This window comes from Miscanthus floridulus, chromosome 4 (genome assembly GCF_019320115.1).
Source record: "Miscanthus floridulus cultivar M001 chromosome 4, ASM1932011v1, whole genome shotgun sequence".
In the NCBI taxonomy this organism is placed as follows: domain Eukaryota; kingdom Viridiplantae; phylum Streptophyta; class Magnoliopsida; order Poales; family Poaceae; genus Miscanthus; species Miscanthus floridulus.
In genome coordinates, this window is record NC_089583.1 from 118738959 (window position 1) to 118762785 (window position 23827).

The 23827-nt window shown below is 43.4% G+C and overlaps 1 protein-coding gene across 1 annotated transcript; it reads right to left on the reverse strand.

Annotated features, from left to right (window-relative positions):
• Window positions 1-1419: 1419 nt before the first annotated feature.
• LOC136550517 (ferredoxin-dependent glutamate synthase, chloroplastic-like) lies at window positions 1420-22399 on the reverse strand. Its single transcript, XM_066542117.1, is given in 34 exon segments — window positions 1420-2044; window positions 2131-2214; window positions 2411-2489; window positions 2573-2811; window positions 2890-2983; window positions 3069-3211; window positions 3449-3547; window positions 3631-3759; window positions 3878-3952; window positions 4021-4218; window positions 4298-4369; window positions 4371-4394; window positions 4976-5074; window positions 5295-5534; window positions 6043-6153; window positions 6258-6455; window positions 6535-6650; window positions 8150-8246; window positions 8432-8537; window positions 8640-8698; window positions 8975-9104; window positions 10094-10251; window positions 12575-12790; window positions 12882-12992; window positions 16813-16972; window positions 17409-17554; window positions 17647-17739; window positions 18421-18517; window positions 19007-19077; window positions 19165-19263; window positions 19414-19545; window positions 19696-20138; window positions 20604-20916; window positions 21712-22399. Coding segments are annotated over 34 exon segments (4848 nt in total). The 5' UTR covers window positions 21961-22399; the 3' UTR covers window positions 1420-1876.
• Window positions 22400-23827: the final 1428 nt, after the last annotated feature.

Below are 23827 nucleotides of genomic sequence, written 5' to 3' on the forward strand. Positions count from 1 at the left end.
GCAACATCCAAATAAACATACTTGAAACAATACGTCCAAAAACATAGATGAAACGTTGGAACAGACCTTTGCAACATACGTAATATTCTGATCTACTTTTGCAACATTCATCTTAAACAATTGCAACATACCTTTAAACATCCGAAACACTTGAAACATACGCTTGCAACATGTGTTTTCAGCACATCGCAACATCTCCTTGCTGCTTGCGAAATGGAGACTCGCCGGCGTGTGGAGTTCACCGGAGGCAGTCGCGTCGTCGCCACCATCGACCAGATGGACTCCGCCTACTACGAGGCCGGCGGGGACCCCTTTGTGGCCGCTGGTATCGTGGGCTCGACACGCAGCCCCCCCCCCCCCCCGGCAGCCGGCGCTATAGTCCCCACCACCATCGGATCTCTCGCCGCGTAATGGATCTGGTGGAAGGAGCAGCGAGGTAGAGTGGGGCGGAGGCGCGCGGCACCGGCGAGCGAGCGGCCACCCTGCTTACACCGCACGGCTGGGGCACCCCTGGGCCAGCCGTGCGCAGCGCGCGGAGGTGGCCGCGCTTTGGGCCACGTCGGGAGAGGGGGGAGAAAGGAAGGGGAGGCTGGGGCAGAGACACGAACGGTGCGGAGCCAGCGTCGTCGACCGGCAATGGTGAGAGCGGCGGTGTCACCTGCGACAGCCGCGGGTACCGAGCGGAGTGCGTGTTGATGGTTTCTTTTCCTTTTTTTTCTTTCTTTTTTGCGATGTGAGAGAGCAGCGCGAGTGGGTTGGTCCGTCCGTCCGGATGGATGCCCGGGTCTAATCATGTGTTCGGTTAATTCCCTTCACAAGGGGATTGGAGGGAATGAGTGTGACTTTTGACTTGTAGAGGATGTAATTCTCTTCAATTCCCCTTCAATACCTACTAAACCACTTGTAGGTGGTTGGTGGAAAGCAACAACACAAAAGGATAAAAAAGAGCAAAGGCGGTGTTTCAATGGCTTGACCATTTACGTCATGGGGAACCTCCAAAAAGAGCGGAAACAAGAATTTTTTAGATCCGCTTTCTGACAACACAACAAGTGGCTATGAAAGTAAAAGAGCCTTCGAGTTAAGGCGACAACACAACAAGTCGCCATCAAATGGTTGGAATACAAACAAATATAACCACACTTGTATAGTTGTATCGCACGGCACAAGCCTTCTTCAGCAGGGATTGCATATAAATGGAACATTTGTTCCCTGGACCACTCTACGTTTTTCAGCGGCAGATCACGGAATTCTTGTTAACTTTGTACACTGGAAAATTCAACTTGTCAATGACAATAATAAATGTTACCGCGCCAAGCATTGGATTCCAGCCTTTGCTAAGAGAAACCGTTGGATTCCGGCCTCTGCAAAAGAAACATTGGATGCCAACCTTCACAAATCAGAGCGATCGCACCACGGGCATGACGCCTCGAGCATCAGTTTCGTTCATTCACGAAGCAAGCATTCAAATCCATCTTGGTAGTACAATTTATCATGTACTCCTACTGTACTATTGCGCATGCGACTTGCATGCCTCCATTGGACGCGTATAATCTAAACCAAAACATAATTACACAGGGCAACAGCCAAGAATCTGTACAGTGCAGCAGTTCAAAGAGGGCCTTTGCAACCTAGCGTCAGCAAACTAATTTACAGGGGTTACCTAGGGTGCACGAGCGTCGAGAAGAACCCGTGGTCGTTCTGCTAGCTCAATTCCAAAAGATGGCCTGGGCAGAGCCTCCACAAAATTGCATTCTTCAGAAGGGCACTTCGATGCCTCAGTATGCCGGTTACGGTTTTCAGTTTTCTTGAAGCGATCAGAGGAAATCACTTTGCGAGGAGTATCAAATAGAGAACACCTTCCTGTAGTCTGATTCGATCACTTCGCAGACAGCTGGGTGGTTGCTTGCTTGGCGAGTACTCTCTCAAACTCTGCACAAGCCTCAGGCGAGTCTTCTTCACTGGGCGGTACCAGTTGCCAGAAGAGCGGCAAATATGCCTCCCATTCCCTCAAAATCGTGGCTCCTTTCTCGCTGCCCGTTTTTTCCTTTTGAAACACATAAAAAATTAGCAAAAGTTTAGGGAATAGACAACATTTGATACACGACTTGTACAGAAAAGCAGTTCACTTACAACATAGGCCTCAATCAAGCTCTTTAGCTGCATCTGCCCAGCTGGAGCATTCACTCTCTGCATCTTGACGATTTCCTTGTTAACCTATTATTAAGACATTAGAAAGTTATAAAAACATAAACCGGTTCTATGTCATGAATTTCATAGGAATCATTTGTTTTTTTTTAAAAAAAAAGTCATAGAAATCACATCATGTGGTGTCATGTCAATGGCAAACAAACAAAAACAAATACGTCAAAAGAATTACACAAGGTAAACTCAAAATTTGGAGTTTGCAAACCTTTGGGAGAAGTGTATCATCCTCATCTAGAATGTAGGCAAGGCCACCAGTCATTCCAGCTGCAACATTCCTCCCAGCCCTGTAAATTAAGAAATATGCATGTGTAAGGATGTGAGGAAAAGGAGACAATTGCCAAAAGAGAATTCTGTTGGTTCTACTTACTTGCCAAGTACAACTACGCAACCACCAGTCATGTACTCACAGCAATGATCTCCGGTGCCCTCAACCACTGCCTGACATAGAGAGTTTCTAACTGCAAATCTTTCTCCTGCCTTGCCTCTCACAAATACCTGACCACCTGTAGCTCCATACAGACAAGTGTTTCCAACTATAGTAGCATCCTCAGGAACAAATCCTGTTTTGTCTACAGGAACTACCACCAGTTCACCACCAGCCATACCCTTGAAAAATATCAAAAAAAGGTTTCAGATTTCATATAGTTGCCCAGACAAAAGTTTCAAGGGTTCAATATTTAGTACCTTTCCAACATAATCATTGGCCTCTCCAACTAGCCGAATGTTCATTCCAGGAGTCAGGAAACAACCAAAGGACTGCCCTGCGCTTCCATTGAACCTGAAACGTCCAAAAATATTAAGTTCCTACTTTCGTTATAAATAAACATATGCAAAACATATGCAAAACGATATTTTGAACATACGTGATGTTGAGATGGCCTGCAAAACCTCTGTCTCCATACTTCTTGGCAATCACACCTGCTACCCGACCACAGACAGCTCTATCGACATTATAGATTTGAAACGCCTTGGAAACTTCCTTCTCATTCACAATCGCATCAGCTATCTGCAAATTAGATAATATAAATAATGGTGCTCCAAGCAGATAAAACTTGGGTTCCTAGCAACCGCACTTCATTTTAGACAGGTTAAGGCTGTGCATGGACCATAAATACAGCAGTTCTAGTTTCATGAACATGGAATGATGAGCTGCTTTGATTGATGATACTGGAAAATCAGGTTTAGTGGACAGCCATTAGTCAAGTTAGTCCATGTAACTAAGAGAACTTATCAAAAACACTACCTCAGGATCTGCAAGGATTGTCTCATCAAGAACAGGGCCATTAGTGTGGACGTCCTGGCTCCTAATCTGGGAGCTGCTCCATTCGGGCAATCCAGCATTCTGATGCAAAAACCATTGATTTAAATAGAAAGCACATGGAATATATGCTAATGCTTCAAATAATAATGGCTGCTAATACATACTGATAAGAGGTATCCAAGATCGATGTGCTGTGTTTTCACCAACGAGACATGCTTTGGTTTAAGCAAATCTGTTCGCCCAATGATGTCATCCAGCTTCTCATAACCCAACTGAGCTAATGCAGCTCGAACCTAAATGAATTAACCAATTTTCAAAAGTTACAATTATCCCTAAAAAATAGGCAGGTCTTGCAACAATCAAGGAACAAGGCTAAGACAAACAGCATCAGTAATGAGAATCATGACATACCTCCTCGGCAACAAAGAGGAAGTAGTTAACAAGATCACCAGGAACACCAGGAAACCTTGCACGAAGCTCTTCTCTCTACAAGAGCAAAGAATGTAAGAGGTAGTCCAATAAGAGGAAGGTAAAATAACTTGTGTTGTTACTACCTGGCTAGCCACTCCAACTGGGCAATTATTTGTGTGGCAAATGCGTGCCATGACACACCCAGTAGCTATCATAGCTACAGAACCAAAGCCATATTCATCAGCCCCCATAGCAGCAGCCATAAGAACATCTTGACCACTCCTGAATCCACCATCCACCCTAAGTACTACCCTCTCCCTCAATCCATTTTGTATAAGTGTCTGGAGGAAGTTAACTAGCATTACAAAACAGAAAATAATTTCATGGAAAAACTGTTACAGCAAAAAAAATGTAGGAAACCTGATTTGTTTCTGTAAGACCAAGTTCCCAAGGACCCCCAGCATGTTTGATGGAGCTGATTGGGCTAGCTCCAGGTACCACCATCATGACCTGATATCTGTGTAATAGAACAGTTATTTAGAAGACAAAAATAAGTACACATAAAACTCTAATTCACCCAATACAGCAGGCCTTTGAGAGAACCATTTGCAAGCAATTGAATAAGAGCTCATAGTATGATGTCCTGAAATGCTGCAGCATTCCGTTAAATTTAGAACTGAATTAAAGTATTATTAGGCTTAGTGCATTCATCCAGTAATTATGATAGGCGTGTCAGCTTATGGCATTTCTGGATAAGACTATCCTGCTGAAATTTTCAGAAGATTTAGCAGATATCTGAAATTTTTTCCCCGGATATGCTTCAATTCATAGCTCATTTTACCGTACATTTGTTTTTTGTAAGCAAATATATATAGATAACTATAGATTATACAGGGGAAGTTCTATCACCATGAATGGCACATTGCACACAGCAAGTGCCAGTAACATGACATTAGTAAAAAACAACAACTAGAACCTTACTGAAGTTTAGATACAAAGATGTACAAGAAGTTAGCCGCAGTCAATTTATGTGAATATTCTTGCACACTGAAAGCACGAGTTAAGTTTATGAACGAATTATTTAAGAACTTCAATAACCTGAATTATGTCTGCATTTCCCTTCGAAACTCCAGAAGCTACAGTTCCAATCCCAGCTTCAGACACAAGCTTTACGGACACTTTAGCTTTAGGATTGATCTGTTCAGCCAGATATTAATTGCATAACTCCATTAGTACAAAGAACCAAAAACCGTAAACTTCATAACTAGTTGGCGTAGAACCACTAGGTAACCAAAGGGATCCAATTTCTTCCAAGTATCACAGAAAACTCTTATTTATAAGCTGTTGTGGTTCTCCTATAATATCAATAATACTAATTGACATTCCACCAATAATAGTCAGAACTCAGAAGGCAAACCTGATGGAGGTCATAAATCAACTGTGCAAGATCCTCGATAGAATAAATGTCATGGTGTGGAGGTGGGGAGATTAGAGGAACTCCAGGTTTGGAGTTCCTCAGACGAGCAATGTATGCACTGACTTTTTTCCCAGGAAGTTGACCCCCCTCACCAGGCTTTGCACCTTGCGCAATCTTTATCTCAATTTGGTCAGCATTTACTAAAAATGTTGGTGTAACTCCAAAACGCCCAGATGCAACCTGTAAAAGAATAGTATTAATGAAAACTTAGGCCAAATATTTCAGTCCACCAGAAAGAAGACATAACACTGCTGTAGTTAAGAACAATAAACAAAAAAGAGATAAGGAAATATGCTGCTGTGAAGTTTCCTGTTTTGAGAGCTGCTACTTGGTATCTCACTAATATCTGGCCCAGGAGTTCCAGTACATCTAGACAGATCTCCAGATGACCAGATCCCTTTCTCGGGGAACAGACACATAGCAGCAGTACCAATGTCTAGGCAGTTCACTGGCAAACAGTAAATGCTTCTCCATCGCAGAAGATTTTTAAGGTTAGCTCCCCTCGTTTTAGGAAAAAAAATGCATATATCCAACAGTGTGTGAGCTTTCCCAATGTAGCAAGTCATGGTAACACTTGCATTGATTATAATTCATATATATAGTATAAGGTAAAGGAGAAAGAACCAGATAGCACAAAAAAGAGTAAAGTTGATAAATGCTTGAAAAGAAATGAACTATGATAATCCACCTGCTTAATGGCACTTGTGGCTGTGTCACCATTCTGAAGCCCTTTGAGATGAGGAAGTGTTGGAGAATAACCATCTACAACATCTGTGAGGGGATTCCAACGGATTGGATCCTGTGCAAAATGACAAGTCCATAAGCAATTCTGTGTTGCAGATTCCACTTGAAAAGCCTGACAGAGATAATCAGCTATGTTGTAAAGGAATTTATATGACCCACCTCACCACCTTCTCCTGAGTTAGATTTTCCACCTATTCTATTCATTGCAATTGCAATAGATTCATGTGTCTCCCTTGAAATGGCTCCTAGGGACATTCCACCAGTACAAAAACGTTCAACAATGGAGGTTGCAGGCTCCACTTTGCCAATAGGAATAGGTGCACGATCACTTTTCAATTCAAGAAGATCTCGAAGAACCTACAGAAAAAAGACACTGAGCTTCGTGGTAACCAAAAAAAAAAATCAATAATTAGCAACCTGAAGGATCACTACTTACATTGACAGGACGGCTTGCAAGATGTTGTTGGTAGACAGTGTACGCATTATCTCTTTTCTCACGAATTGCTTTGTGCAGCAGCTTGGTCATCTCAGGATTATTTGCATGGTATTCACCTATTCAAAAGAAAAACATAATTCAGTACTGAAACCAGAGTATATGGCAAGAATTAATATATTGATATACATACATACATACACACACACACACACACACACACACACACACACACACAATATATATATATATATATATATATATATATATATATATATAGGTAGGGACAGGGACAGCTTATAGAAACAGAGCCATCCTCCGATATCCCTTACCAAATACAAGTCAATCTACAATATGTGCCGGACTTGGAGTCCAAGGCACATAGCCTGGCAACTATACCTGGGCCACAAGGCCCAAGACATGTCGTCTAACACGCCCCCGCAGTTGAAACACCGGTTTCTCGGATGTTGAGACTGGATCTGAATTCTGTGAACACAGAAGATGGCAACCCTTTATTGAAAATGTCGGCGTACTGTAGGGAAGATGGAACCTGCAGAACATGGACGTCGCCACACGAACAAAATGGAGATCAATCTCAACATGCTTGGTACACTAGTATTGAACCGGATTGCTCAGTAGACCAGTGTGGCACGCGGAGGCGAGTGTCAAAGTTCCAATAGGAGCTGTCGCAGCTAGGTGGCTTCTGCAACAGCATTGGCCACAGCGCGATATTCGGCTTCAGCACTGGAACGAGACACAGTGGCCTCATGTTTTGACGACCAGGAGATGAGGTTGTCACCAAGGAAGACTGTCGTCCAATTCAACCCAAAAGCTTAAATTGATGGGGAGAGATGGCAATTCACTTATATTCCAACACTCCCTCTCACGTGGAGGCTCCCTCAAGCCTCAGACGTGGAATAGGAGCGGGCAACAATTATTTTATTTAATTGCACTAACAAGGATTCGAACTCTGAGACCTCTGGCTTTGATACCATGAAAGCAGAGTATATGGCAATAATTAGTAGATTGATTAGAGAGATACATGGTACATGTATATATGGCTTATAGAAATAGAGCCGTCCTCCGATATCCCTTACCAAATACAAGTCAATCTACAATACATGCCAGACTTGGAGTCCAAGGCACATTGCCTGGCGACTATACCTAGGCCACAAGGCCCAAAGCATGTCGTCTAACAAGTACTATGCTGTACTAACTAGAAGATAGAATGTTTGAGGGAAAGATAGAAGGTGGCATTAAATCTAGACTAAAAGAAGCTAGCTATGCAGTTGATTCTAGGCAGTACTGCTGGAGAGAGATCTCCACAAGTAAAATAAATGTGCTAGAGTACAGCTTAAAATTGTCATGCTACATGACAGGATGAGGCACAAAGACACTTCTTTATTGATAAATCTCTAGGAAAGCTGAAATAAACTTAGATCACAATTCACAAACTAGTGATGCAACGGTATGTGTTATAGCATACAATACCACACCAAAACCAGATAAGATCATGAAAAAACCACATCATGATAAAACAATGTAGTACTGTAAGAAAACGCCAGGTTACATGCATCCAAAACATAAAATTTAGCATGAGTTATAGGATAGACACTACCTCCAGGTCTGGATTGGATAAATCCAAAGTTTTCTAGCCTCTTTGCAGTATCTTCAGAGAATGCCTTCACCCAGAATGATAAGGTCTCTCTACCCAGCTTTACAAGGATAGTGCTAGAAGTGTTAGTAAGTCACAAAGATATAAGACGTAAATCAACTACAGGAGAGGGGGGAGGCCTTCTAAACAGTGTGCCAGAACAAAAAAAAGAGCTAAAGTGGAAAAAAAAGTGCAGATAGGAATACTAGACAATTTTTGTGGCATTTGCTACTTGATTTTAACTACCTCGTCAAGTGTGAGACCTCCAATTTTCGATACACTTCCACAGAAGGCAAGATCAACAACTTCTTGACCAAGACCATAAATTTCAAAGATCTGAGCTCCACAATAGCTGTCCGAACAATGTGTACGGATTAAACAATTGTAGTGGAAATTCAGACTTCATAATATTGACAGTATAACTATGTTAACTGGATGGCAAAGATAGACAGACCTTGAGAGCAGTGAGATACCCATTTTTGAAAGAATTTTGAGCAGACCTGATTTTACAGCCTGGAAAGTACATCAATTGAACACATTAACAAAAAGTACCATTAAATCAAATGGAATGTGAGATCTTACTCTATGTTAACTAGAACAGACAGACAAATCATCAAAAATCAAATAATAATGACAATATGGGCATAGAAAATTAGCATGCAAAAAAGGACCTAAGGGCTCAAATGTGGTAAAATGCTCATATTGGATTGAACTATGCTCAGATTTCAGAAGAGTAGGGGCAGTAGGACAACAACATCCAACAAACAGGTCGTAAGTTAGAAAACATACCTTGGTAAAGTTTCTTTGTGCCTGCTCGATGGTCACTGTGGGCATCTTCCCATTCCGCATCAAATTAACAGTTTTGTTGCTCAGCCTCCATTGCCGGCATGTTTCTAGTGCCAGATAAGGACACACAGCACTAATACAGGAATGAATATTAGTATATTTAGGAAGAAGCTAAAGTAACCGAAAACAAAACTAAACCTATTTTTATAAGTACACAAGTTGACCTAATTTTAAGTTGATGAAAAGCCGAAAGCATATGTGAAACTGGTGAATTCCCAGATGTCTTGGCACAAGTCTAGGATCCAACTCCAATATAAGCATTGTCTACTGGTACTTCCGTCAATATTTTGGTCATATTCAACATTACTATTGTGCAGTTGATCCATGGCTATATTTCCTAAGATCCATGATTTGAAGTGAAGGGCAGGCCTGGTGCAGTGGTGAGAGCTGTCGTGGGTTCGAAGCAGCCTCTCCGCAGATTTGTGGGGGGAAGGCTTGCCTCGGTTTTCCCCTTCCCCAGACCCCACTCATGTGGGAGCCTCCGGCACTAGGTCTGCCCTTTATCCATGATTTGAAGTCACGGTCCGGTGAATGATGATAGTCATGGGAATATGAATCCCACCAGAGTTCAAACCCTAGTAACATGCTAGTGCTTTCAAAGGTGGAACCATGAAGACATGTTATAGGGAGACATCATTGTGTTGTGATTTCTATGAATTAAAGGGTATGCAATTTTTTTATCTATTTCGTAAGTTAAGTCAGATTAAGAATGTGGGCATGCTTTTTATTGTCCACAAATGTAAGGCACTGATTTTTAATGGTATTGTTCACAAATGTAAGGCACTGATTTTTAATGGTATTGTCCACAAATGTAAGGCTGATTTCATATTTCAATGTAGAATAAGTTGTTTTTTCCTATTTACGCCCGATAATATCCACACTTTGCATTGGTTACATGCATGCATTAAATATTAGGCTCTAAATACAATAACCAATAACCAATGGTAATATAGTCATTTGAAAGTCTTCTTAATCTATGTGCAAGACAAAATGGGCTTCCAACTGTGGATGTAGAGAGTATCTATTGTTGAACGAAATCTACTGGTGACAATAAATTCATACCTGGCACCATATCCGATCAGACAGGCAAAGTGATGTGTGCTAAAGCACTGAGCAGTATCAGCAACAATAGAAGCAGACATACGGAGACCATTCTGAATCAAATGCTGGTGGATGGCACCAACAGCTAGAAGTATTGGTATGGCAGGACGAGTTGGTTCCTACATTATCCATAATATAAAATTGAGATGTAGGAAGCATGAGGGGAAAAAATCCACTCTCAATCTCAATCGCATCATAAAATATTAATAGCAATAATAATTTGAACCAAAACTGCTTGAGAAAAAAAATTGAACCAAAAGGAGAGTTTCACATTTTTCATTCAAGTTAAATGCAACATTTTCTTTTTTCCTTGAATATGCAGGAGAGCTGCGCATCATTGTATTAAAAGATAGAATGATCCAAGTACAAAGCCGGCCTTGGGTTAGTTTTTTGTTACATTCGCTTACATCGTGCATCATTAGTGAAGTTAATGCTAGGTTGCCTTTTCCCAAGATCGGGAAATTTTAAGAAATAGAAGTTGGATTATATTTGACAAGGAAAATCATAGCAAGCCAACGTTGATGGGAAATAAATTGTTGAGGTGGTTGTATCTTTTAGGAATGCTTCCAAGTTAGGAAACGGACAATTTAAGGTCAACAGGATGCATGTCCCAAGTGTTTGTGAAGTGCTTGTAGTGACATCCATATATAAGCATTAATAATTGTAGGCATCTCAGTGATGCACAGCCATGCTTTGTTAGTTTCCTTCTGTCGGGTACCTTAGAACGGGGTACCCCAAGCAAACATCAAAAGGGTCGCTAGAGTCCCATCTAATAAACAAAAACTAGAAGGCAAGTCGTGGGCCCCTCACCCGCCACGACCGAGCCCACTGGGTCCTCCTCGCCTCTAGCCTCGAGCAGGAGGTCTCGGCATCCTGACGCAAACTCCGCTTCGCCCGAGGCTCTCCGGAGAAAGCCTCGGCAGGGAACGCCGTCTCCGCCTCGCCCGAGGCTCTCCACAGAAGGCCTCGGCAGAAGGTGCATTCTCCGTATCGCGCGAGGCCTCTCGCGCGAGGCCTCGGCAAAGAGCCTGATCTCCGTCTCGCGCGAGGCCTCATTCTCCGTACCGCTCGAGGCCGGCTCGTCCGCAGCCCGTCGCCCCCGCCTCGGTCGACCCCCCCCGACAGCGCGTCACGTCTCATTAATACTTTCAACCACTCCCGCAATCTCAGCCGGACAGTGGCTCAACGCCACAGAATGGGCGACGCGGCCCGAGGTCGCATCAACGCCATACCGGCCGGGACAGGGCACGGCGGGGATTACTGGCCACTGTGTCCTAACACTGTGTCCACGATCAGCGCCATACCGGCTGGGACAGGGTACGACGGGGATTACCGGCCACTGTGTCCTAACGTTGTATCCACGATCAGCCGCCCGCACAAGGCCTCGGCGCTGTACACCAGGGCCTCGGCGATCTTGGGGTTCGTGCCTGCCGAGACCCCCCCACTGCAGTGCAAGCCTCGGCACCGACCAAGTCTCGGCCTCGCGCACAGTCTGTCCACAGTGGCTTGCACGTTCGCCACCGCATCCACCCCGAGGCATTCCCGGGGCTCCCACGACGCACAGGATCTGATGGGACAACCACGCCGCCCCAGTACTCCAAGGACGGACCACTCCTACGACCACGCCGCCACAGGAACAGGCCACAGGGCTCGGACGTGCCACCCCTATTGGCACGCCGCCGCATAGTAATACATGTACTGTCCTTGTCCTCCCTTCAACTATAAAAGGAGAGGACTTGGGCCACTTAGGAAAGGGGGAGAACACTTGGTAACACACACGCACACATTCCAGCCGCTTGAGAGCAACGTCTCAGACGACCCACACGACGCCTTGCCGAGACCTGGGACTAGCTCCCTCTCTCCCTTAGCTTGTAACCCCCTACTACGAGCACCTCGGTGCAAGGAATACAAGATCGATCTCTCAGACTGGACGTAGGGCTTTGATTGCCTGAACCAGTATAAACCTTGTGTCTCTTTGCATCACCATCCGGAATTGGGAGCGCGCAGAACAAATTCACTGGTTGGTTGAGGACCCCCAGGTCCGAAACACCGACACCTTCTTTATTTTTATATGCAAGTAAATTATTGTATGGACACAGCTAAAAATGGACATTGTATTATCCACTTCATTTTAATGTAGTTTTTCTGGTTAACTGCACAAAACTTATGTGCAGCTGTGGACAACACAAATCCGTCTATTGTTCCAAATTTTATGTATTACTAATATGATAGTGAATAAATAACCAACGACAATGCATACTAAGCAAGTGAAACTGAAAAGAATGTCAAACATACATTTAGATCTCAAGTACACTTAAAAAATAAAGATGTGAAATTCTACTGTCAAAATATTCAAATATGTAAAAGATTGGGGGAAATGAACCCAAAAAGATAGTAGTAGTTTTCAAACAATGTGCTAACATGTTAAACATCAGTACTCACAGGTGCTTCAGAACGATCAGAAAGAACAAGAAGTTGAGAGCCACTCCGCACAGCAGCGTCAGCTTCTTCACAAAGAGCCTGAATTGTCTTATCAAGTGAACCATCTAGACCTTTACGAATATCAAAGTATGTTGACAGTACTTTGGGCTTCAGTTTTGGGTCCTTCAATAGAGTTTCTAGTTCACCTTCATTCAGCACAGGGCTTGATAGTGCAACCTGAAAAAGGTCAATAGTGGTGTTTTGATATTGCACCCAAAAAAGAATAAATGTAAAGTCATAGACTTAATTTGAAACTAAGTACACATACCTGATCAGCATTTTCAGGGCCGACCTCCAAGATGTTGCCTCTTTTCCCAATATTAACCTCAAGAGACATAACTAAACCTTCTCTGAGGGGATCAATTGCAGGATTTGTAACCTAGAATGGGAAAGAAAATTATGTCCCGTGGAAACCAAGGCTGAGAGGACATTAATATTAACTTTTGTAAATGAGGACAGCAGATTCCGTAGAGAAAATGTCATCATATCACCAAGTTACTAAATCACTATTTCTTTTCCTACAAGACTAACATACCAACAGAAGAGCATGCTCAATTTACATCTTTTGGGGGTTTTGGTGTGACAATATTGAATTTCACAATACAGCAGACCAAGCTTTGCACATACACTAACGAGTTGAATGGGATTGAAGATGGCCTCGAATTTGCCAGTACTTCTATAACAAACTCCGCCTATGTTGTCTCAAACACAGCAGGTCCTAAGCCCTGGTAAAGGAGGAGGGTTGTGTTAGGCGTGGCGAGCCAACGTTAAATCTAGCCATTCTAATGAAGATGAAACCCGAAAGAAAATCGTTGGGGCGTAACCCTCTTAGCGACGCGCCATATCGGAACCCGGGTATGGTGTTAAATGAGCAAGGGCCGGGTCGTCACCCCCGTGACGCGTCATGTCGCGATCTGAGCACGGTGTCAAGTGATCAAGGATCGGGTCGTCGCATCCTTAGTGGCGCGCTACATCGGCGCCCGGGTGTAGTGAAAAATGAGCAAGGGTCTTCACATCTGATTCGACGGGTGCGAAGCGTAAGGAAGCTAGTCGAACCAACTAGGATCCGTTTAGGCAGTTGGAATGTAGGGTCGCTTACAGGTAAGTTAAGAGAATTAGTTGATACCGCGACTAGAAGGCGTGTAAATATATTATGCGTTCAAGAGACTAAATGGAAGGGTCAGAAGGCGAAGGAGGTGGACAATACATGTTTCAAGCTTTGGTACACAGGGACAGTTGCGAATAGAAATGGAGTAGGAGTTTTGATTGATAAGAACCTCAAGAATAGTGTGGTGGGAGTGAGAAGGCAAGGAGATAGGATTATCTTAGTCAAGCTTGTCATTGGTGATATGGTCTTGAACGTAATTAGTGCGTATGCCCCCCAAGTAGGCCTCGACGAGAGTGCTAAGAGACAGTTCTGGGAAGACTTAGATGGCCTGATTAGAGCTGTACCCAGAAGTGAGAAGCTTTTTATAGGAGGAGATCTTAATGGACATGTAGGTACTACAAGCGCAGGTTTCGAGGCAGTCCATGGAGGTTTTGGGTATGGCAGTAGGAATCAGGAGGGGGAGGAAGTTCTAGACTTCGCGGTAGCTTTTGACCTGATGATAGCCAACACTTTCTTTAGAAAGAGAATCTCATCTAGTGACCTTCAGTAGCGGACAACACTCTAGCCAGATTGACTTTGTCCTCACAAGAAGAAAGGACAAACGAGCATGCTTGGGTTGCAAGGTGATACCAGGGGAGTGTGTTGTTTCTCAACATAAGCTTTTGGTGGTAGACTTTCGTTTTCAGGTGCGTGCCCATAGGGATAAACAAGCTAAGATTGAAAGAACAAAATGGTGGAAACTGAAAGGGGAGACGTCAGAGGTATTCAAGGAAAGGGTTATCAAAGAGGGCTCTTGGAAGGAAGAAGGCATAAACAACATGTGGGAGAAGATGCCAACCAACATTCGGAAGGTGGCCTCAGAGGTGTGTGGAGTAACCAAAAGAAATGGAGGCGAGGCTAAAGGTACTTGGTGGTGGAACGAGGAAGTCCAAATGGCTATTAAGGAGAAAAAAGAGTGTTATAGACGCTTGTACCATGACAGGAGTGTGGACAACATAGAGAAGTACAAGGTGACAAAGAAGACTGCAAAGCGAGTTGTAAGTGTGGCAAAGGGTAGAGCGTACGAGGATCTTTACCAACGTTTGAGTACGAAGGAAGGAGAGAAGGACATTTATAGGATGGCTAGAGTTCGTGAGAGAAAGACAAGGGACTTCAACCAAATTAAGTGCATTAAGGATGAAAGGGAGCATCTCTTGGTGAAGGAGGATGAGATCCGACATCGATGACAAGAGTATTTTGACAAATTGTTCAATGGTGAGAATACGGACACAACCTTTCAGTTGGATGACTCTTTTGATGACACCAATAGGCGCTTTTTGCGGAGAATCCAAGAATCTGAGATCAGAGAGGCGCTGAAAAGGATGAAAGGAGGTAAGGCGATGGGACCGGATGGTATCCCAATCGAGGTGTGGAGATGTCTCGGGGACATAGCTATAGTATGGCTAACCAAGCTGTTCAACCATATTTTTCGATCGAACAAGATGCCTGATGAGTGGAGAAGAAGTATATTGGTACCGATCTACAAGAATAAAGGGGATATTCAAAGTTGTACTAATTACCGGGGAATTAAGTTGATGAGTCATACTATGAAGCTATAGGAGAGAGTTATTGAGCATCGCTTGAGAGCAATAACGCGGGTCTCCATGAACCAATTTGATTTCATGCCCGGAAGGTCAACCATGGAAGCCATTTTCTTAATAAGACAAGTTATGGAGCGGTATAGGGAGAAGAAGGACCTACACATGGTTTTTATTGACTTGGAGAAGGCTTATGATAAAATACCAATGAATGTTATGTAGTGGGCTTTGGACAAACATAAAGTCCCAACGAAGTACGTCGGGCTCATTAAGGACATGTACAACAATGTTGTGACTAGAGTTCGAACAAGTGATGGAGACACGGATGACTTCCCGATTAGGATAGGACTACATCAAGGGCCAGCTTTAAGTCCTTATTTGTTTGCCTTAGTAATGGATGAGGTCATAAGGGACATACAAGGGGACATCCCTTGGTGTATGCTTTTCGCGGACGATGTAGTGCTAGTTGATGAAAGCCGAACAAGAGTGAATCAGAAATTGGAGTTATGACGGGAGACTTTGGAGGCCAAAGGTTTTAGACTCAGTAGAACTAAAACTGAGTATATGAGATGTGACTTCGGCACTACTACTCGGGAGGAGGAAGATGTTAGTTTGGAAGGTCAAGTAGTGCCTAGGAAGGATACCTTTCGATATTTAGGATCAATGCTACAGAGAGACGGGGATATTGATGAAGATGTTAGCCATAGAATCAAAGCAGGGTGGATGAAGTGGCGGCAAGCATCTGGTGTCCTATGCGACAAAAGGGTACCACAGAAGCTAAAAGGCAAGTTTTATAGGACGGCGATTAGACCTGCTATGTTGTATGGTGCAGAATGTTGGCCTACGAAGAGACGACATGTTCAACAGAGTGTCGCTGAAATGCGTATGTTGCGTTGGATTTGCGGTCATACAAGAAGGGATCGAGTTCGGAACGATGATATACGTGATAGATTAGGGGTAGCACCAATTGAAGAGAAGCTTGTCCAACACCGGTTGAGATGGTTTGGACATGTCCAACGGAGACCTCCAGAGGCACCGGTGCGTAGTGGAATCTTAGGCCAGGATAGTAACGTGAAGAGAGGTAGAGGAAGACCGAAGTTGACTTGGGTAGAGGCAATAAAAGGAGACTTGAAAGGATGGAATATACCCAAAGACTTAGCCTTAGATAGGAGTGCTTGGAAGACAGCTATTCACGTGCCTGAACCTTGATTGCTTCTGCTGGGTTTCAACTCTAGCCTACCCCAACTTGTTTGGGACTTAAAGGCTTTGCTGTTGTTATTGTTCTATAACACTTTATTGTGCCTGAGAAAAATGGAATTTCTCAACTACCAACTCTGCTATAGATGGAATGTTTGCCAAGGAATACAAAACTGTGCAGCAAGACATTTAACAATTATTACTGTCACACAGATAAGGAGAAAGCTATTACTTGAGAGCAATGGGTATAGCGACCAATTTGGACTCAAAAGGCCTTGGCTAGTTAAAAAGGTAAAAATGTGCAAGGACTTACTAACCTGCGCAAACCGCTGCTTGAAATAATCATATAACAAGTGTGGTCTTTGTGATAACACAGCTAACGGAATGTCATCGCCCATACAAAATGTTGGTTCCTTTCCTTGTGAAGCCATTGATTCAATCACCATTTGCACATCTTCACTTGAATAGCCAAATGCCCTAAGGAAACAACAGTATGCTTACATTTAATGTTCAGCCTGAGCAACAATCTATGAATCTAATACCTATAGCCGCTACAACCCGTGGAATTTGTCTGTTGCGCAACTTCTGTTCTAAAAGTAAATATAACTAGGTAGTGCACTAGGTTAACATGTTAAAATTAACCCGATCAGTGGCGGCATTGGCCATAGCACAATGGAATTACAAGCAAAAACACGAGTTTTGGATGCATTTTATGAAACATCAAGAACACTTTTGTCTGTTTATAATGTAATCATTACAGTAACATGTAGTACCAGATAGAATATCAGACATTCAAGCACAGAAACTCTGACGATAGCAAACATATAAAGTTCCACAAGACCACATTTGGACAAGTAAAAGAAAAGATCTTAGTATGTGTTGCATCAATGAACAAAGCTTGATGAATTCTTACTGTTGATGTCTCAAAACAGTCTCATTGTCCATGATAGTTGAAGAGAGGAAGTTGACAGGCTTTATCGAACGTGTGCGTTCTTGCAACCAAGTTCCATAGGGGCTCGCTAAAGCCACAGCTTTCTTTACTTCTGTGTTTTCAAGCACCTGGATGGTTCATGAGGTTTAAAATCTTTAGTACAAAATTCGGCAGCAGTCAACGGCAAGAAAGAGAAAAGATTATGTGTTTCTATTCTAACCTGTCCAGTCTGTAGGTCAACAGTTATCATCATTCCAGGACCTAATCGTCCTTTCATTACTACCTTTGACTCATCCATTGGTATAACGCCAACCTTGTGGGTTGCCATTGACAGAATTAGTGATCAGTGCAAACCAAACATGAACTATGAGGCTTCACATAGCACTTAAGAAGGTGATCAGAATTCAATTCAACTACTAGGGCATACTTTTATGCAAATATTAAAAACAAAATTAGATCAATTTAAACCACTCAGGAGATGGTCACAAGGTGTGATTTGCAAAACCACTTAATTAGATATGGGAAAATCTCAAAAAAGAAAAGAAAAGGAATCCTCCCTACGACAACTGAAGAAATATACATTTCTCTACAAACTTGTATAGACGAGAGCAAGATAAGAAGTTTAGTGCGGTAGAAGTTTTTATACATCACAAATTAAGAGTCCCTGCTACATCACATTACATTTAAATAGGAACAGATTTATAACTTAATAGTTTCACCTAATCACCTAACCTAGCTGACAGACCTACACATTAGCAAATGGACACAGTACTTACTGAATGTTACATTTAGTTTAGCTTGTGACATCTGAACTCTGCGATTTGGTATAGAAGGGTGTCAATATATCTGCAATGAAGTATTGGCAGATAAACCAAATGCTCCAATTCAAGGATTCCAAATGGATATTTTATTATCTATGAGAAGAACAATTCTCTGACGACATTGTTGTTGAACATATAGTTTTGTACAGAAGAAAGAAACAGCTGAAACCTACCTCAGATGCAACATAAACAAAGTCATCTGATGTTCTCCAATAGCGTGCTGGACGGAGCCCATTCCTATCAAGAGTTGCTCCAACAGTTCTTCCATCACTGAACATAAAAATATATATTTTAAAAAGAATCATAAGCACCACCACTGTGTTGGCAAATATTCAGTTGGAAAGGTGGCACTGGAATATTTTATGCATGAATTTACACCACAAAAACTCAGTCTCAGACCAATTCAGTAATGCCTTTAAAAGTTTTTTATCCTATGACTATTCTTATGTTTATTGCCTATTGTCCTAGGCTCCTAGCATGGCTCAGAAGGTTTCGACAGCTACGTTTAAAATACCTCCTAAAAAGGATACTACTCAATGCCACTTGAAACAACAACACAGAGCTCAATTAAGTGCACAGAATACCCATTTTTTATATTTCATCCCTGCTTTTAGGTGCACAGAAGTAAAATCTGCTATAACACAACAAGTCTTTAACCAAAGTGGTTAAAGAAAACTGTTGTTTCACATCAGATACTCAAAGAGTGAAAGAAAATATGGAATAACTGACAATCCCATATGGGCATACAAACGATTTTACCTAAATAGGAGTAAAGCAGGTCCATCCCAAGCTTCCATTTGTCCTTTGTAGTAGTCATAAAAGTTAATTACCTAAATACAGAACAAACCAAACTCAATTAGACAGGATGGCTGTGTAGGTTAATACGGAAGGGAATGCATGCATGTCAATAACCATACCTCAGGGTATTTTATAGATAATGTTGGATGGTTCTTATATGCCTCAGGGACGAGAATTATAAGAGCTTCTGCAGGACTTCTACCACTTCTTAGCAGCAACTGATGCAAGAAAGGATGTGAAGATTTAACAATAACAGCAGCAGTATTTTAGGTGAAGTGGAGTGGAAAAAGAAAAATGGATGCAGGTTTCTGTGAGCGGAATGCAGGCTTTGCAACTATAATTTCAGCAAAAGGTGCACGGTTTCTTACTTCAGCTATACTGTCAAGATTTGCTGAATCAGATGCTTTAGGGTCACCAAATGGGCGAATTTCATGCTCACGGCCTCGCCATACAGGAGACTGTAGTGTGGTTTCCCTTGATCGCATCCAGTTCAAGTTCCCCTACAAGGAAAAAAGTAACCCTATTAATAATGCTGAAGGATCGTGTAATTTCAGTATCAAAACATTACATGAGCATCCTAGTAAGAAACTAAAAACAAGATACTCGTTTAAAAGTAATCAAAGGCACCATTTGAGGATGTTTATGCAAACCTGTATTGTGTTAATCTCTCCGTTGTGTCCAATTAACCTCATAGGTTGAGCAAGAGGCCATCGAGGACTTGTATTTGTACTGTATCTTCGATGATATATGGCAAAAGGAGATTTATATAGTTCATTCTGAAGGTCTAAATAGAATTGCCCAAGAACCTCAGATCGAAGCATTCCCTTGTAGACAATAGTTCTGTTCGATAAAGAGCAGAAATAAAGTTCATCTGCCCAACTAAAAGATTTTGCAGCCCGCTCTATCAGCTTTCGGCTGATGTATAGTTCTCTCTCTATGTCATCAGCATTATCTTCTTTTGCAACTTTCACAAATATTTGTTGTATATTAGGCATGGTTTCTTTTGCATTGCGACCTACAACTGATACGTTAAAAGGAACAGGTCTCCAACCAATAACCTCAAGGCCTTCATCCACAAAAACCTTTTCAGTTGCTGCAACAAGATGAGTGACCGCTTTCAGATCACGCAGAAGCAGAATTAACAGCAATTATGGTAACTAGCACCTATTAAAGATAAGGACACAATTTTTCTCCAAAAAGAAAACAAGAGTGCATTATCAAGAAAATGCGGTCCTACGAAGGCAAGCAAACTAGCACAACAGAAGCAACAACTAAACTTTTTGCATGCTTTCCAAATATCACGTATAAGGGGGAAATGGTGTGCCAAAGAAACCACATTCCAGAAGAAGGTTTCAATTTCTAAGGACAAACATTTTGTAGGCATGCAAAGTATGGCAGCCTGAAAATTCCATATAATAGTTGAAGTAAGCTGCAACAAGACAGGGATTGCCAAGTAGAAATCTCTTTTGAAATGAGCATAGAAAATGTTCCTCTTTTTAGACAAGAATAATGCTCCCCTGTGTGGGCAGCATATTGTGGTAAAGCATCAAGAAATTACCAGCTTTGGCTTCTTCTATTGACTTCTCATCTTGTGGAAGGAAGACCATGCCTACACCTGTATTTCTTCTGTCAAAGGGAGCAAGCCCTTGCTTGTTGGCCCAGTCATCAAACAAGTCCCATGGGATGGCACTCATCAGTCCTGCGCCATCACCAGAGTCATTGTCTGCTCCACAACCACCACGATGCTCCATGCACCCAAGAGCCAAAAGAGCATCACAAACAATGTTGAACGAAGGCACATTTTTCAAGTTTGCGACGAACCCAACACCACAAGCTCCGCGTTCAGACAAGATATGGTTCAGGTCCGCAGCCTGGTAGGAGAAAGGAAAAGGAATTCCTGTGTTAACCAGCATTAAATACATAGTCTAACTTACATCGTCGTAGCTATTGCAACCCATTCAAACACATTCCAGAAGGGGCATGGTGATTTAGTATACTATTACAGATATTATACCAATGCTTTACACAATGTCATGCACTGACGCTCCGGGAAACATGATCGCGATTAGTACCTACCACTACAGCTGTCACCTGTCTTTCCATCACCCTCAATTGTTTATCAACCCTGCATTTGGTGTGCTTTGTTCGCTTCTTACACAACACAATTTAAAACCTCCATGAAAGGAACAGATCAACAGCGACCATTAGCAGCGCATGACGATCAACCACGGATTAAAAAACTTGCAGTTGCAACCAACCACTGCTTCAACACGTAGGCTAATAAAATGCACTGATCAGGATATGTCAAAACAAATTGGACTCGTCAACTGCCTGCCTGCGCTACTGTTCCTGCTTTCACCAATCACTCGAGCACAATCGGCAATGGTACAACTATTTCAATCCCAGCAAGTCGCCAAAACCGATCACACAAATCATAAGCCATCGAAGCATGCAATCGTCAATGATATCATAGAGAAAACCGATGAACAATCCAGAAGCCACAAAACCCCGATGATTTCGTAGATGGACAAAACTGAACAGTCCAGAGGCCACAAAACCCCAAAACGCGCAGTACCTCTCTCTAACACACACCCACGTCACGAGTAACGACGAGAGTCAAGAGACCACTAACCCATTCCCGATCGGGCGCGCATATCCATCCGTACCTGCTGCGTGGGCTTCTGCGGCGCGGCAGGGGCCTCCCGGCGGGCGACGCCGCCGAGCACGGCCCGTGAGGAGGAGGAGGAGGAGGCGACGACCCAGCTCCGGCGCGCCGCCGCGGACGGGCCCCGCGCGCGCAGCCGCGAGCGGCGCGCGGCGGCGGCCCTCCCGGCGAGCAGCGGCGGCGGCGCGGCGTGGGGCAGCGGGAGCAGCGCGGCGGGAGTGGGCGGCGCCGCGCGCGGGAGCGTGGCCATGACCCTCTGGCCCTGGGCCTGGCGGGGCGGGAAGGGGAGGCGTGATCCGGCTCCGGTCCGGCGTCCCCCGCAGAGCTAGCCTGGACCGCGACAGCAGGCAGACGCGCACCACGCGTCGCGCAGTGCGGCGCGGCGAGAGTGGTGTGATATAGCGCGAGCGGGAGGCGGTGGATGTGGTGGCCGCGGCTCCTCCCGCCCGCGCGGAAGCCGACAAGGGAGGGGATCGTGTGGAGAGGAAGAGGAGGGGAACGAACAGGATAGGGCGGGCGAGTCCGGGGCAGCGGGGGTGGGTGCGGAGCGGGGCGGAGGGAGTAGTTATAGGCGAGGCGAGACGAGACGACGAGCAACGCGACGACGAGCCTTCTTCGCCTCTACCTCTCGGGCGCACGTGGGGACCGCACAGGCGACTGGCACAACGAGAGACGAGACACGCACGCAGGGCGGCGGGGAGCTTGGGGACTGGAGGGATCAAGTGGGGGTTGTGGGGAGGCGGTGGACTCGCTCTTGGCCTGGGTTTGTGTTGTTTTTTAAGCAACACGGGGTGGCCTTTTGGGCTTTGACTCTTGGTGGGGCCCGCTTTGCGTGGCTGGGATTTCGACCGAGGTTTTTGGGGCCTTGCTTAGAGCGTCTCTGGTTCCCCGTCGCTGTCCCTGTAAAACCGAAGACAGCTATATATTTTTTTTCTCTAGTAGTTTCTCAATACTTTTTTTTGTTATTAATATTTTTCTCATCTCCCCTTGATATACAACTCCCCCGATACCATGGGGATCATTCCAACTACCACTTTTGAGCCATATTTTCTTTTATATTCCTGTGGGACCCATCTTTCATATAGGTAGTGGGGAAGATATATTGGGTCTTACTGCAACATCTCCTCCAATAAATTTAGAAAGTGATATTGGACTATTCCAATACCATTTTATTAGGGGAGTTGTATTGAAGGACCGTTGGAGATGCTCCTACCCCAGTACTATTGCAGGCTTGCAGCAAGCTACTGGTAGTAGCATGCTAGGACTAGTAGCTCATTATGGTTTTCTCCCATAATAAGGAAAAAAAAGAGTGGTTGTATGATTTGAAGAAATATTGTGCTTTTTATAAAAAAAATATAAGTATCACTTGCTCTCTCTGTCTCTGTCTCTGAATAAATAGATTTATAGCAGTTTATGACAGACTAGTATAGCAAAGAAAAGACCATACTGTCATTTGTTAACTAGAATAGTTGCACATTGATCCATGACGGTTCCAATAGCAAACTACATGTAGCATTTACTATACACATCCAATTGCAGAAACTCAACACTAGATTGAGATATGGGAGGGGTGCAGTAAATATGAGGAGACTTCGAAGAAAATAAATGGACTAATGGACCATTCAACCTCTGAGATTGATTTACTCATAGACAAAATCTTGAGCTAGGAATCTATTTATTCAGGGCCAAAGAAGTAGAATGCAACCATTGAGGAGTGTAAATCTCAAAATTAGAAAGGTTTTCATACACTAAATAAAAGTGGCACATTGTCCTTTTGCTTCCTCACCATAAGTACCACTTAAAATGCAACATTTAAGGGTAGTATAAACCTCGAAACTAGAAAGGTTTCTATAACAATGGAGTAGCACATTGTCTTTTTGCTGTTTTGAAAAGAGAGTTACTGAGGCGAGAAACAATTTTCCAACTAAGAAATTATTCTGAATTATAAACGGTAAACCAAGGGGGTGGGTTGGCTTAGAAAAAAACGTGTGCGGGTATGAGTGGGCAAACAAACAAGGTGGCAGGCAAGGTGAGGATGACTAGCGTTGCTCGGTGCCGATGGGGGGAGATGAAACCAGTCTTTGCTCTTTGTTGCAGATTGAGGGGAACAAAGAAGG